The following is a 15,502-nucleotide window of genomic DNA, read 5'->3' on the forward strand; positions in this document are numbered from 1 at the left end:
AGAAGCTGGTTCATGCTTCATCTCCAGTAGACTTGACTGCTGTAACGGTCTCTGACTGGACTCATTCACAACGCTGCAGCTCCAGTTCAGACACATTTTCTGATCTGTGAAACCTTTATTCTATTTGTGAAAATGCAATAAAGGCACATTTCACTGTTTTCTCAGTATATAGATGACATTTGACCAGTACCTAAACTTCTCAAATCTGGCCTAGATTATCCCAAAGAGACTAAACATTCATTATAACACAGTTTCTGATCTGTGAAACCTTTATTCTATTTTTTGGAAATGCTATAATGGCAGATTTCACCGTTTTCTCAGTATATAGACCATGATAGTCCTAACCAATCTGTTGCCTTCCTCTATCTTTCCTTTTTTCCTCCCTTCTTCCTTCCTTCTTCTTTCTTCCTTGAACGAATCTGTTCCCTCCCTCCCTCTCTCCCTCCATCTATCTTTCCTTCCTTTTCCCCTTACTTCTTTCCTCCCATCTTTCCCTTTGTCCTTCCTGCCTTCCTTCCTTCCCTCCCTTCATCCTTCCTTTTTTCCTTCGTCCTTACTTCTTCCTTCCTCTTTTGATCCAATTGACCCAATCTGTTGCCTTCCTCCATCTTTCCTTCTTTCCTCCTTTCTTCCTTCCTTCTTCTTCCTTCCTTGAACAAATCTGTTCCTTCCCTCCATTTTTCTTTCCTTCCTTTTTCCCTCCCTTCCTTCCTTCTTTCCCTTCTTTCTTCCTTGAACAAATCTGTTCCCTCCCTCCCTCCATCTTTCTTTCCTTTCTTTTTCCCTTCCTTCCGTCCACAGTCCTTTTTCCCTCCCTGTCTTCCTTTCTTCCTTCCTTTTTGACTCAGTTGGCCCAATCTGTTCCCTCCCTCCTTCTATCTTACCTTCCCTTTCCCCTTCCTTCTTTCCTCCCATCTTTCCCTTTGTCCTTCCTTCCTTCCTTCCTTCCTTCCTTGACCCAGGAGGACAACAGGTGATCACATCAGCCCAGTTCTTAAGACTTTTTCTTCTTAACAACTTTAAACTTTATATATTTTCTTTTATTTTACTTTCTAAAAATAAAAGAAACTTTACTTTCTTTTATTTCTTTTAATTAAAAAAAGTTTTTGTCTTTATGTAAAGCACAGTGAGTTGCCTTGGTAGGAAATGTGCTGTATAAATAACAAAGATGCCTTGCCTTCACTGCCCCCATCACATTCACAGCTAACAATTAGCGTGTCACCAGAGCTATAGTGAAGCTTGAGAGCAGCACGTCACGGCTGTTCCAGTAAGAATAAGTAGGACATACCATAACATACATGACTGGAAGTCAGCTGGAAATTACATTTATTATACGATTACATTTCCTTCTCCCTCTGTAAGTGAAATATTTAACATGTTTTACATCTCTGCCTTTCTCTCCTCTGTCACGTAGGGGGTTGAGGCCGCTGTCATGACTGGTAGGCTACGTCTTCACACAGCAATGTCTTCTTATATATTATATTATATTATATTAATTCTATATGATGATACTTACATGTTGTTTTTCTAACAGGTACGTGGGTGAACGTGAGCTCCCAGCCGCCGCCCAAGGCCTGGGGAGACAGAAACGGACAGTTTCACAGAGCAGAGCAGAGGAAGACGCCGGAGCAGAGGAACTTCTCACAGGTACAGAGGAAACTACTCTGCAAAAACTCTAAATCTTACCAAGAATATTTGTCTTATTTCTAGTCAAAATGTCATTTCTAGTCAGAATAAATCTCATTCTACTTAAAATAAGACTCATCACATAAAAAGCAGCTTGTTTTTAGACACTTTTTACTTCTTTCAAGCAGATTTTCACTTGAAATAAGTAGAAAAAACTGATAGTGGAGCAAGTTTTTCTTTCTTATTACAAGCACAAAAAACTTGCTTGACTAGAAATGAGACATTTTGACAAGAAATAAGACAGATAATATAAAAGAGTTTTTCCTCAGACTCTGAGCTAGAAATCTCCACTTCAGCAGCACTTAGACAGCACACTGCAAAAACTCAAAACCTTTCCAACAATATTTGTCTCATTTCTTGTCAAAATAATCTCTTTCCACTTCATCATCATCATCATCATCATCTTTATTCACATATATAGAAAAGGTATTAAAATCATTAAAATATTTGTAATTTCATATGTGAAATGGGAAAAACCCTGAGAAGCTCAAGAGCTTTTAAAAGGGGCCCAGACACAAAAATGACAGGAATACACACACAGGAAGGAGACATACAAATATACATAGACATATACATAGCCACATAATACATTTAGTATGAAATGAACCCAAAATATATTCCAAACACTCACACTCCGATCCTCACATTCTCACACCACAGGGTAATCTACATTTCCACTCACACACTCAAATAACTAAAACTAAAATAAGACTCGTCACCTAAAAAATAACTTGTTTTTAGATCATTTTCACTTGTTTCAAACTCATTTTCACTTGAAATAAGTAGAAAAATCTGCCAGTGAAAGCAAGTTTTTTGTGTTTGTAATAAGAAAGAAAAACTTTTCTACTTATTTCAAGTGAAAGAAGTAAAAAGTGTCTAAAAACAAGCTGCTTTTTATGTGATTTTACATATAATGAGTTTAGTTTTGACTAGAAATAAGAAAAATATTCTTGGAAAGACTTAGAGTTTTTGCAGTGCACCTTACAGTAGGTGTTGTTGTTAGACCAGCAGTGCGTTTCTCTCTGTCTCTGACTCCTCCTCTGTCTGCAGGACTTCCACAGTAACTACCCCGGCCGTTTGCCCTGCAGCCAATCAGAGGCCAGGCTGCAGCCGGCCGCGGCCAGCGGGGCGGAGCTCGCTCCAGAGCCGCTCTACTTCGAGGTGAGTGACAGCGGCGGCCATCTTTAACCCTCATCCCTCCTCTTACAGATATTACTGTGATGCTGAAACATTCTCTCTGTGTGTGTGTGTGTGTGTGTGTGTGTGTGTGTGTGTGTGTGTGTGTGTGTGTGTGTGTGTGTGTGTGTGTGTGTGTGTGTGTGTGTGTTTCTCCTCATCAGGATGAAGACGAGTTTCCAGACCTGGGCTCTGGAGGCTCTGGAGGTTCTGCTCAGCGCGGCTCCAAACCAGAAGCTGCTGCAGCTCAGACTCACACTCAACACAAACTGACCAAAAACCTGGTGAGAGACTCTGTGTTTCTCTCTGAAGAGACTGTGTGTGTGTGTGTGAGCTGAGAGTTCACACTATGAATCTGCTGCTCGGCCTGAAACTCTGCTAACAGACAAAAGATACTGGGAAGCCGGATTCTTCTTAAAGGGATAGTATCATTTTTTAAAAAGTGTGGTTGTATGATCTCCAAATAGCCCCTAAGTACTTTAATTGCAGTAGAAGACTGTCTGCTTCCCAGATGATCACACAGGGAGAGCATGAAGCTGCTTGTGTGATGAGTGTGTTACAGAGTTCTATATCAATGTTTAGGTTTATTCGTCAGTGCTTTATGTTGTCATGATAATTAATATGCTGAGAAACAAGCTTGTAAATCAAACAAATCCTACAGGAAAGACCAATTTATGTTTAATGAATCAAATATTGTTTTGGTCATAGTAACTGATAATAAATAGGCTATGTTTAATTCTCTTCTTCTTTTTTTTTTGGGGGGGGGGGGGGGGGCACAGCTGTTTATTTTTCATTAAGGGGGGCTCACTCTCTCACACTTTGAAAACCCCTGATTTACAGTATTAGAAAGTAGATAGTAGATGATGTGTCACCACCTGAGGAGATGTATTCAGTCTGGACGAGGTCTCGGTCCCTCTGAGTTTGGACTTCATCTGAACAGACCTCCTGAACACTTGTGTGTGTGTGTGTGTGTGTGTGTGTGTGTGTGTGTGTGTGTGTGTGTGTGTGTGTGTGTGTGTGTGTGTGTGTGTGTGTGTGTGTGTGTGTGTGTGTGTGTGTGTGTGTGTGTGTGTGTGTGTGTGTGTGTGTGTGTGTGTGTGTGTGTGTGTGTGTGTGTGTGTGTGTGTGTGTGATGCTGCAGCTGGACAACCTGCCAGAGAACTCCCCCATCAACATCGTGCAGACGCCGATCCCCATCACCACGTCGGTCCCTAAGAGGGCCAAGAGCCAGAGGAAGAAGGCGCTGGCGGCGGCGCTGGCCACGGCTCAGGAATACTCCGAGATCAGCATGGAGCAGAGGAAGCTGCAGGTAACATCATCATCATCATCATCATTTATTTATTTATAATGAGCTGCTGTTGTTAGGACGATGGAGCAGAGGAAGCTGCAGGTAACGAGCTGCTGCAGCATCACCGCTACAGAGCTGCAGCTGCTGCACCGGTCTGGTTGCAGTCAAAAATTTACACAAATTAGACCACGGACCCCCATTGGACAAAACACCAGAAATACACAAACAATCAATGTACGTTTAAATTAGGCGTACATTTTTGAAAGATTAGAGAGAAATTTCTGGGGAAAAAAGTGGTTCAATTTTTCCAAAAAAGTTGAAACATTTCTAGAAAATAGTGGTAAAAATTCTCACAAAAAAATGTACCAAAAAGTTTTTTAAAAATTTAGAAAAAAGTGTTTTTTTGGTTTTTTTTTTTAGACAAATCTGGTAAAGTTTAAAAAAAATAAATAATAAAAGCTTTACATTTTTTTTCGAAGAAACTGGTAAAGTTTCTCAAAGAAATTCTAGGAAAAGTGGTAAAAGTCAAACAATAATAGTAAAAAAAAAAAAAATTAATTGAGAAGAAACTGGTAAAATTACTCAAGAATTATAGAAAAAGTGGTAAGATTTTTCAAAAAATTATAGAAAAATTTGGAAGAATTTCTACAAAAAAGGGGCAAACAATAATACAAAATGGGTACAATTTCTTTAAAAAAAAAAAAAGTAAAAAGTAGAATAGAACTATTGAGAAGAAAAAAACATTCTAGTAAAAAGTGGTAAAATGTGAATAAAAAGTAGTGGACCCTTGAACCCTGTCAACCCTCCCACTTTGAGAACCATTGACATTTACTTTAGTTAGATAGTTTTGTTGTACTGGCTATACTGAAGTGTTTATGTATTTATGTATTTCCTCCCCTCTCAGGAGGCGTTCACCAAGGCAGCGGGGAAGAAGAGTAAGACGTCGGTGGAGTTGGACCTGGGAGACATGTTGGCTGCTCTGGAGAAACACCAGCAGGCGGTGAAGGCCCGACAGCTGACCAACACCAAGCCGCTGTCCTTCACCGGTACACACACTACACACTCTACACACACACACACACACACACACACACACACACACACACACACACACACACACACACACACACACACACACACACACACACACACACACACACTGTACTTCTCCTCCACATCAGGATTTAACCTCATTGATCTTTCTTTAAAAATCGTAAAAAAAATCGTAAAAAGTAGAATACTTAATCGACATGAGGATTAGAATTTGCTTCAGTCGCTTCAGGCACTGACAAAAAACATTCACTCACATTCATTTCATTTCATTTTTTGATTTATTCCATTCATGGTTTACATTCTACACATGTTTGCACACATTTACATAATGTAGCCTACACATTGTCACCATGAATGAAAAGGAGCAGGATGAAGAAAACTTATAGTACCTACCCCTCTCTGTTGTTAGAATTACATTGATCCCGGATGAGCCCCCAATTGTTACGCCCCAGAAATTTGTTGGCCCGGAGGGGCATAACAATGGACGCCAACCAATGACCCCCTGCCACACAGAAAACATACCCACACCCAGGTTTCACCACCAAAAATAAGAAAGTGGCAAGAGTCTCTCTGTGCCCGACGACTACCTTACAGGGAACTCTCAAGCAAACACAGACAGGCAGTTAAATCACAAACCATCTTGAAAAGAAGACTACTACCTCACACAACAGCTACAAACCTTCACTTCACCTCATGGTTGTTCGATCCCGGACGAGCCCCCAATTGTTACGCCCCAGAACTTTGTTGGCCCGGAGGGGCATAACAATGGACCCAAGACAATGACCCAAACCAAACACAAAGACGCTAACTTAACTAAAAGAGATTTAATACACAAACATAAAGATACAAACAAGTAGACAAACTAAAACAAAAAGCCATGATAGGAGGCAGGCAAGCCCAGGGGTCCCCAGCACTGCCCCCGCTCTCTGGTGTCAGCTGCAGGGTTCTTAACTCAGTGGACCAGGTGAGCCTCGTTTCGCTGATGGGACCTGGGTGGAGCTGTGGGGGAACAAGGAGAAGGGAGGGAGAGACACACACACACAAGGCCGAACCCCTATCAGCCGTAGCAGCTTACTTCAACACCAATATTATTCTCTGTTTCAAAATATTAAAGATGATGGAACATAATAGTGACAAGAAAACAAACAAAACACCACTCGTCTATCTATCTTTTCTTTTTCCCTTCTTTTTCTCTTTCTCCTTCTTTTTTGTAGATGCTTATCTTTTCTTTTTTGAACATTTCATTAAACTGAGACATACTTGTACAACTTTTCAGTTCCTTGCTTTGTGAATGCCATAGTTTTACACCTGCAACAGAAATACACATTTATTTTAAGCTTAGCCTTGCAAATGTAGGTTTAAAATCAAGCTTCAGTCTGTTTTATCCTCTTCCTCCAGTTTGAACAAGTTCTGTAAATGTTCTGGTAATGAGCTGTTCTTTGCTTTAAACATTATTTTTAAGGTCTGAAATTATATTATATCGGCCATTTTCAGCAAACCTGCGGAAATAAAAAAAAATCTATTAGAGGGTTCTCTGTTGCCTCCCTTGTGAATAGCTCTTACTGCTCTTTTCTGTAGCAGAAACATCACGATAGATAAACATGAAACCAGATCGAACCCAGTCCGGTGAGAAAGTAAAACCTTGTTGTTCTCATCTCCAGTGGGAACGACGACTCCGTTCCACAGCTCCGGCTGCAGCAAAGCTCCGTGCGGCCTGAAGCCTCAGCAGCAGCAGCAGCAGCAACAGCAACAACAGCAGCAGCAGCAGCAGATGATGTACTCGGCTCCACACAACGCTCTCGACTCCACCGCTCCCCGCGTCAAGAGAGGGAAGGAGAGGGAGATCCCCAAAGTGAAGCGGCCGACTGCTCTGAAGAAGGTTCAGCATCTTTTTATTATTATAACCTTTATCTAACCAGGTTTGTCCCATTGAGATCCAACATCTCTTTTGCAAGAGAGATCTGGCCAAGAATGACAGCACATAAAGTTTCAACACACAGGCTGTGTCCTAAATCCCCCTACTCTCTATCTAGTGACCAGTTGTTGTAGTGGTGTCTGAATGTTTAGTGATTATTAAAGGGATAGTTCACCCTAGAATGATATTTCGCTCATTATCTACTCACCCTCATGTTGACTAAGGGCTGGAAGAATTATCAGAGTCCACCGTCCCTTCTCTGAGTTACAGGGGGTCTCGGCGTAGCAGTGAATTTCAATGCAACGGTTGCAAAGGGACACCGGAGCTCTTCGTAAAAAAACACACACAAAAAAACATCCAAATACCTCCATGATGCTCGTATGTAATGTCCGTCTTGTGCTGAAGCCCCAAATTGCGTAATTGTCCCGAAAAAAAATAAATAAGTCTATATTTTAAGCTTGTTTGTAGCGGAAGCTTCTCGTCTTCTTCTTCTTCTCCTCTTTCTGGTCCGTCCAAATCTCGCGTGATTTGCGCCGGCGTCAGTGCGGTTACTGCGAATCACGCGAGATTTGGACGGACCAGGAAGAGGAGCTTCGAGAAGCTTCCGCTACAAACAAGCTTAAAATATAGACTTATTTAATTTTTTTCGGGACAATTACGCAATTTGGGGCTTCAGCACAAGACGGACATTACATACGAGCATCATGGAGGTATTTGGATGTTTTTTTGTGTGTGTTTTTTTACGAAGAGCTCTGGTGTCCCTTTGCAACCGTTGCATTGAAATGCACTGCTACGCCGAGACCCCCTGTAACTCAGAGAAGGGACGGTGGACTCTGATAATTCTTCCAGCCCTTAGTCAACATGAGGGTGAGTAGATAATGAGCGAAATATCATTCTAGGGTGAACTATCCCTTTAATGTTCACTATATAGTGACTGAATCTATCCCACAATTCACAGAGCGACCGGTGTAGCTACCAAATAAATGCAGTAGTGACCGGTGTAGCTACCAAATAAATGCAGTAGTGACCGGTGTAGCTACCAAATAAATGAAGTAGTGACCGGTGTAGCTACCAAATAAATGCAGTAGTGACCGGTGTAGCTACCAAATAAATGCAGTAGTGACCGGTGTAGCTACCAAATAAATGCAGTAGTGACCGGTGTAGCTACGAATGAGTGAGTGATTTCGGACACAACCGTAGTCACATTAATCATAGACAAAAAAGAAACAAACAAATAGAATACAATAACAATTGAATTTTCATAATTAGTTGTTTGTTAGAATTTACAAGATTAGTCAAACATTTGCACTCAAATAAAACATTTGCAGAGCTCCTGAATCCTGGATGTAATGGAGTTTATCATGGACTTGAATACATTCAGAGATACCAGACTTTGGAGTTTGAGCTCTGACTGCAAAATGTTCCATGTACTCCGAGCAGAGAATCTGAAAGCTTTCTTCCCCATTTCTGTTCTCACCTTAGGAACAGTAAAATGACAAAAGTCCTGAGAGCGGAGACTGTCGGCCCTGTTATTATAGATTAGAAGGGATGATAAATAAGATGGAGTCATCTGAAGAATAGCCTTGTAAATCAGCACATATAAAGACGGCCAGTTTACTTTACTGTATAGACCTTTTCAGAGAGTATAAACAAATACAGGTGTTACCAAGGATACTAATTAAGGCTCCATTCCATTTAGTGTACCAGAGCGTTTTCTAATGAGCCACACCTGTCTTTGTTTATACTCTCTGAAAAGGTCTATAAAGATCTTAACGTCCAGATGAGGTGAATCTGGGAGGGAGAGAGGGACTGGATCTAATCCTGAATCCTGAATGCTGTGGTTTTGTGCAGATCATCCTGAAGGAGCGCGAGGGGAAGAAGGGGAAGGCCAGCGTGGAGCAGGAGTCCTCGGGCCAGGAGGAGCACGGAGACGAGTGTCTCCACTTCACCGACGATCTGACGCGAGAGCCCGCCTCACAAGAAGGTGACGGGGAAAACTAAACGTCTCGTGTTGCAGGATTCACAAGTCAAACGTCCTGGAAAAGCTGGAATTGTCCTGTAATCACATGTAGCGGTTTCACACTGGCGGCGCTCCGGCACGGTTCTGGTTCCCGAACGCAGCTTTGAACCGGCCGGCGCGTTCAGACTGAAAAAATAATTGGTCAGGAGCAGGAAAGCAGCAGGAAACCGTAACCATGTTATATACAGTAGCTTAGTAAAATAAACCTTACTGCAGACTGATGTGTTGATTGTAAAACATGTATTTCTTGATGTAAATGTGGTGGTTTGTGTCCGTAGGCTCCAGAGCCCCGAGGCAGCGCTGCTCTTCTGTCCAATACACACAGGAAGCTTCACTTTACATTCACACTAACTAATGCTACTGATACAGCTGTTAGATTTCATCACTGAGACCAACATTTATCTCCTAGAAATAATGTAACCAGCCGGTGGTAAACCTCTAAAAACCTGTGGGTAAGTTAATTAGCGATGGTTTTCTCCCCCGGGATGAGGACGGAGGTTGGCCGGCCGAGCAGCTCTGCAGACTGGCTGCTGCCTCTGTGATGTCCCGGTCGCTGCAGAGCTTCACTTCTCTGAAAAACATCGGAGCAAACTTCTAACCAGCGGTCGTTTGGATCAACTGACCGTAGATTTGGGATCTAAACAGCTACTTTCTCACATGAAAACATATTAAAACTACGGTAGTTTGCTGTTTCGGAAAGAGCCGTGTGACGCCTGTGTGACGCGGAATGACGTCCTCCAGAACCAGAACCAGAACCGTGGCGGTGTGAAACCATAGAGACATCAGCTACCAGAGCTCAGAAAACTTTGAGTTGAGTGTTTCCAGTATCAGACGGCGAACTGGAGGGTTTCTTCTGTGCTCTAAAAACAGAAACAACATGTTTGTGTCACTCTATGATACATTTCTCACAGTTTCTAAGCATGGACGAGAGTATTTTATAAGTTAGAGCTACAGACTGCACATCTTTAAATCAGACTCTTCTGCAGCTGAGAGAGGAATAAACGGTCACCCTTTAATTTACAGGCCGTTAATTACGTCATAATGTCAAGAAATAACAAGTAATTGTGTCATAACGTCTAGAAATAACGGTGAGTGTTTGTGTCCATGAGTGTAACTGTGTTCTCCTCCTCCTCTCTCCTCCTCCTCCTCCTCCTCCTCCTCTCCTCTCCTCCAGAGAACGGCCTCAGCGTCCCTAGCGACGCCTCCTTGTCTCCGGCCAGTCAGAACTCTCCGTACAGCATCACGCCCGTGTCCCAGGGCTCTCCGGCCAGCTCGGGCATCGGCAGCCCCATGGCCTCCAACGCCATCACCAAGATCCACAGCCGCCGCTTCAGAGAGTGAGTCCACCACCGTCACAGCCACACACTTTAAAGGGATACTTCACCCAAAACTGAAATTTCACAATTCATTATCTCCTCCCCCTCATGTGGACTAAGGGCGGGGAGAAGTTTCAGAGTCCTCCGTGGCTTCTCTGAGTGACAGCGGGGCTCTGTGCAGCACTGCATGTCCATATAATGGTTGCTAATGGATACCAACTGTCTTCGTAACAAAAAGACACACCAAAAAACATCCAAATACCTCCATGCTGCTCGTATGTAATGTCCCTATTCACTGCAAAAATTCAAAATCTTACCAAGAATATTTGTCTTATTTCTAGTCAAAATAAATCTAATTCTACTAAAAATAAGACTCATCACATTAAAAAGCAGCTTGTTTTAAGACACTTTTTTATTTTTGCAAACAAATTTTGCACTTTAAATAAGTAGAAAAATCTGATAGTGGAGCAAGTTTTTCTTTCTTATTACAAACACAAAAAACTTGCTTTCACTGGCAGATTTTTCTACTTATTTCAAGTGAAAATGTGTTTGAAACAAGTGAAATGATCCACTTATTTTAAGTGGAAAGAGTTTAGTTTTGACTAGAAATGAGATAAATATTCTTGGAAAGATTTTGAGTTTTTGCAGTGTTGAAGCCCCGAAAAGGAACTTCCGCTACAAACAAGCTTAAAATATAGACTTATAAAAAAATTTTCGGGACAATTTCACATTTTGGGGCTTCAATACAAGAGGGACATTACATACGAGCAGCATGGAGGTATCTGGATGTTTTTTGGTGTGTCTTTTTGTTACGAAGACAGTTGGTATCCATTTGCAACCGTCATATGGACATGCACTGCTACGCCGAGACCCCCTGTAACTCAGAGAAGCCACGGAGGACTCTGAAACTTCTCCCAGCCCTTAGTCCACATGAGGGGGAGGAGATCATGAGGGACATTTGAATTTTGGGTGAACTATCCCTTTAAGATCCTTATAGACCTTCTGTGGGAACCTCGGGCACCGAAACCTTTTAGAATCAGTCAGCGAGGCAGATATCCGTCCCACAGAGCGCCGGCTGTCCGTCGGAGCCGCTGCTGCTGGACAATAAAGGATTGTAGCCACGGCGACGAGGACCCCGAGCCCGTTGTCCCGTCTCAGCAGAAACGTACAGACGCAGCTTTGTTTTGTCTCCGTGTCCTCGGCTGTGGAGCCATTGTCCCGGCCCGCGCTGCACCAACACGGTTTACATCTGAACCTCCAGAGCCTCTGAGGCCGAGGCCGAGCTCCGCCTCCTCTAGACCTCAGACCACCTGACGGCAGCTGCAGCGCCGAGTCAGAGCAGCAGCTGGAGAACAGCTGGAGAACAGCTGTATAGTCAACATGAGCCACAGCCACCAGCCATGTTTAGTTTAGTTTAGTTCAATAAGTTTATTTGTATCAGGGACAATGTACAAAATAACATTAGTCTTGAAATGAGAAGAGATTTAGCTGAGACCGGATTTAGCTCACTAGCTACTCTCCATGTTCACATGTTACACACATAATCAGAATAAAACAGGAATAAAAAACAATCTGAATAAAACTGCATCATCATGTAAACACGTTGATTGGAAGATTTTAATCCGACCAGATTCATTCAGGAAGAAATGTCTTCCTAATGCAGACTCCAGAAAAACAGATTAATGCTGTCTCTCCGCCACTATAATATAATAATAATATCTTATATAAGTAATATAATACTAATAACTGTAAATAATAGTAATGATAAAGGAGTAGTCCTGTTCAGTTCTACATCTGAGTTCCTCCATCGATCTGAAACCAACTAACTCTGCTTGTTGCATCGTCAGTGTCGCTCTGTCGGCTCGGCCGCCTCCTGCAGGGTTCTGATGGTGTGTAACTCTGTGTGTGTGTGTGTGTGTGTAACTCTGTGTGTGTGTGTGTGTGTGTGTCTCTCTGTGTGTGTGTGTAGGTACTGCAACCAGGTGCTGAGTAAGGAGATCGATGAGAGCGTGACGCTGCTGCTGCAGGAGCTGGTGCGGTTCCAGGAGCGCGTCTACCAGAAGGACCCCACCAAGGCCAAGTCCAAGCGCCGGCTGGTCATGGGCCTCAGAGAAGTCACCAAGCACATGAAGCTGCACAAGATCAAGTGTGTCATCATCTCCCCCAACTGTGAGAAGATCCAGGCCAAAGGTGAAGGAAGGCAACGTTTTAGAAACTCCACTAACTCCATTACAAAAAATGATCCAGATCGAAGCTTTGTTTAATTAATTACACTCACAATACCGTCATGTCTGGACTATAGAGCACCTGAGTTTCAGCTGCACCAGCTAAATGTTAAAAGAAAATACATATCTAGGCCGCACTTGAATATAAGCGTCAGGTTTTCATGTTGTAACATGAGATATTTCCACAGAAAGACAGTAGAAGTGTGACAGTCTGTTCTGGTTACCTCCTCTCCTCCATGTGCATCTGTTTACAACGAAGACGGTGAAACATCAATAACTGGAGCGGTGGAAAACGTTACATACGATGTTATTGAACTTGGTTTAACATGGTTGTGGTGGTGTGTTCATGTGCTGCAGGAGGTTTGGACGAAGCTCTGTACAACGTGATCGCGATGGCGCGGGAGCAGGAGATCCCCTTCGTCTTCGCTCTGGGCAGGAAAGCTCTGGGACGCTGCGTCAACAAGCTGGTTCCTGTCAGCGTGGTCGGCATCTTCAACTTCTCTGGAGCCGAGGTGAGAGGCCGCTCCACGCCCCGAGCTCAGTTACCAACCGAGCGGAGAAAAGGCTCTAAATTTCTAGTCAAAACAAATCTCATTATACCTAAAATAAGACTCATCACATTAAAAAGCAGCTTGTTTTTAGACACTTTTTACTTCTTTCAAGCAGATTTTCAATTGAAATTAGTAGAAAAATCTGATAGTGGAGCAAGTTTTTCTTTCTTATTACAAGCACAAAAAACTTGCTTTCACTGGCAGATTTTTCTACTTATTTCAAGTGAAAATTAGTTTGAAACAAGTGAAAATGATCTAAAAACAAGTTAATTTTTGGGTAGAAAGAGATTAGTTTTGACTAGAAATGAGACATTTTGACAAGAAATAAGACAAATATTCTCTGAGAGATTTTGAGTTTTTGCAGTGTGATAAATTCCATATTTTGCATGGGAATGTTCTTCTTACGCACTCATTACGCACACATCTTTGCGTAATCATAATTGATAAATGAGGCTCCCGGAGCACAGACATGGAGGTCGGTGGTTGTTGTACAGCACCTTGTAACATTTGTTTTGAAAGGTGCTATATAAATAACGTTTATTATTATTATCATTATTATAATTATTGTGGAGGAGCTCATCACCGTGTCTTGGTACCCCGTCAGAGTCTCTTCAACCGGCTGGTGTCCCTGACGGAGGAGGCCCGGAAGGCCTACAAGGACATGGTGTCGGCTCTGGAGCAGGAGCAGGCCGAGGAGGCGCTGAAGAACGACAAGAAGGTGCCGCACCACATGGGCCACTACCGCAACCACTCGGCCGCCTCGGCCATCTCCTTCTGCTCCATCTCCTCCGAGCCCATCTCCGAGGTCAACGAGAAGGAGTACGGTAAGAAACACGCAACACACCGCCACCGAGCCGCGGGGTAGAAAGAAAGAAAGGAGTAAAAAGACAGAGAGAAAGGGGGGTAGAAAAACGGACAGAAAGAAAGAAAGAGGGGGATAGATAGATAGAAAGAGGAGAAGGAGTACGGTAAGAAACACGAAACACGCCGCCACCGAGCCGCCGGCAGCGTTAGAGGTGTTGTGGAAATTCCCTTTAACTTATGAGAGAGAAAATCATAAGTCCAGCAAAGAAGGGTTTCACTTAAGTACTTTATTTGATCTTTTCACACTAACGTTTCACACTTTAAACGTCTTTAAAGGGATAGTTCAACATTTTGGCATCAAATACACAATCCAACAACTCCACAACGCTCTGGTCGACAAGTTGTGAGCTGCACATTCACCACGCTATGAGATAACAATGTATAACTGGAAAAAGATAGCATTTCCTGAAGAAAATGCATGTGAATGCTGAAAGCAGCTGAAGAAGGAAGCAAAAAGACAGAGAAATGGGGTAGAAAGAAAGAAAGAAAGAAAGAAAGAAAGAAAGAAAGAAAGAAAGAAAGAAAGGAAGAAAGAGGGGGATAGATAGAAAGAGGTAGATAGAGAGGGGTAGAAAGAAAGAAAAAGACAGAGAGAGAGGGAAAGAAAGAAAGGAGTAAAAAGACAGAGAGAGGGGTAGAAAGAAAGATAGAAAGAGGGGGATAGATAGATAGATAGATAGATAGATAGATAGATAGATAGATAGATAGATAGATAGATAGATAGATAGATAGATAGATAGAGGTAGATAGATGGAGATAGAGAGGGGTAGAAAGAAAGAAAAAGACAGAGAGGGGGGTAGGTAGAAAAAGAAAGAAAGGAGTAAAAAGACAGAGAGAGGGGTAGAAAGAAAGAAGGGAGTAAAAAGACAGAGAGAGGGTGTAGAAAGACAGAAAGAAAGAAAAAGAGAGAGAGGGGAAGAAAGAAAGAAAGGAGTAAAAAGACAGAAAAGGGGTGTAGAAAGAGAGAAAGAAAAAGACAGAGGGGTAGAAAGAAAGAAAGGAGTAAAAAGACAGAGAAAGGGTGTAGAAAGACAGAAAGAAAGAGGGGGATAGATAGAAAGAGGTAGATCGATGGAGATAGAGAGGGGTAGAAAGAAAGGAGTAAAAAGACAGAAGAAGGGTGTAGAAAGAAAGAAAGAAAAAGACAGAGAGGGGTAGAAAGAAAGATAGAAAGAAAGAAAGAAAGAAAGAAAGAAAGGGGTAAAAAGATGGAGAGAGGGGTAGAAAGACAGAAAGGAGTAAAAAGACAGAGAAAGGGTGTAGAAAGACAAAGAAAGAAAGGAGTAAAAAGACAGAGAAAGGGGGTAGAAAGATGGACAGAAAGAAAGAAAGAGGGGAATAGATAGAACGAGGTAGATAGATTGAGATAGAGAGGGGTAGAAAGAAAGAAAGAAAGACAGAGAGAGGG

General features: G+C 42.4%; 1 protein-coding gene across 5 annotated transcripts in view; it reads left to right on the top strand.

Moving 5' to 3' along the window:
• The window catches only part of secisbp2l (SECIS binding protein 2-like), a 41,842-nt gene that overhangs the window by 23,028 nt on the left and 3,312 nt on the right, over positions 1–15,502 (top strand). For all 5 annotated transcript variants that reach the window (XM_083996663.1, XM_083996659.1, XM_083996660.1 and 2 more), the window contains 12 exons: positions 1,415–1,439; positions 1,535–1,647; positions 2,737–2,847; positions 3,027–3,146; positions 4,004–4,171; positions 5,055–5,196; positions 6,865–7,082; positions 8,970–9,102; positions 10,313–10,475; positions 12,424–12,644; positions 13,037–13,191; positions 13,835–14,054. In XM_083996663.1, coding sequence (XP_083852789.1) covers positions 1,415–1,439; positions 1,535–1,647; positions 2,737–2,847; positions 3,027–3,146; positions 4,004–4,171; positions 5,055–5,196; positions 6,865–7,082; positions 8,970–9,102; positions 10,313–10,475; positions 12,424–12,644; positions 13,037–13,191; positions 13,835–14,054 — 1,789 coding nt within the window. The remainder of the gene's footprint in view (positions 1–1,414; positions 1,440–1,534; positions 1,648–2,736; positions 2,848–3,026; positions 3,147–4,003; positions 4,172–5,054; positions 5,197–6,864; positions 7,083–8,969; positions 9,103–10,312; positions 10,476–12,423; positions 12,645–13,036; positions 13,192–13,834; positions 14,055–15,502) is intronic.

Source organism: Trachurus trachurus (assembly GCF_905171665.1).
Source record: "Trachurus trachurus genome assembly, chromosome: 3".
NCBI classification, from domain to species: domain Eukaryota; kingdom Metazoa; phylum Chordata; class Actinopteri; order Carangiformes; family Carangidae; genus Trachurus; species Trachurus trachurus.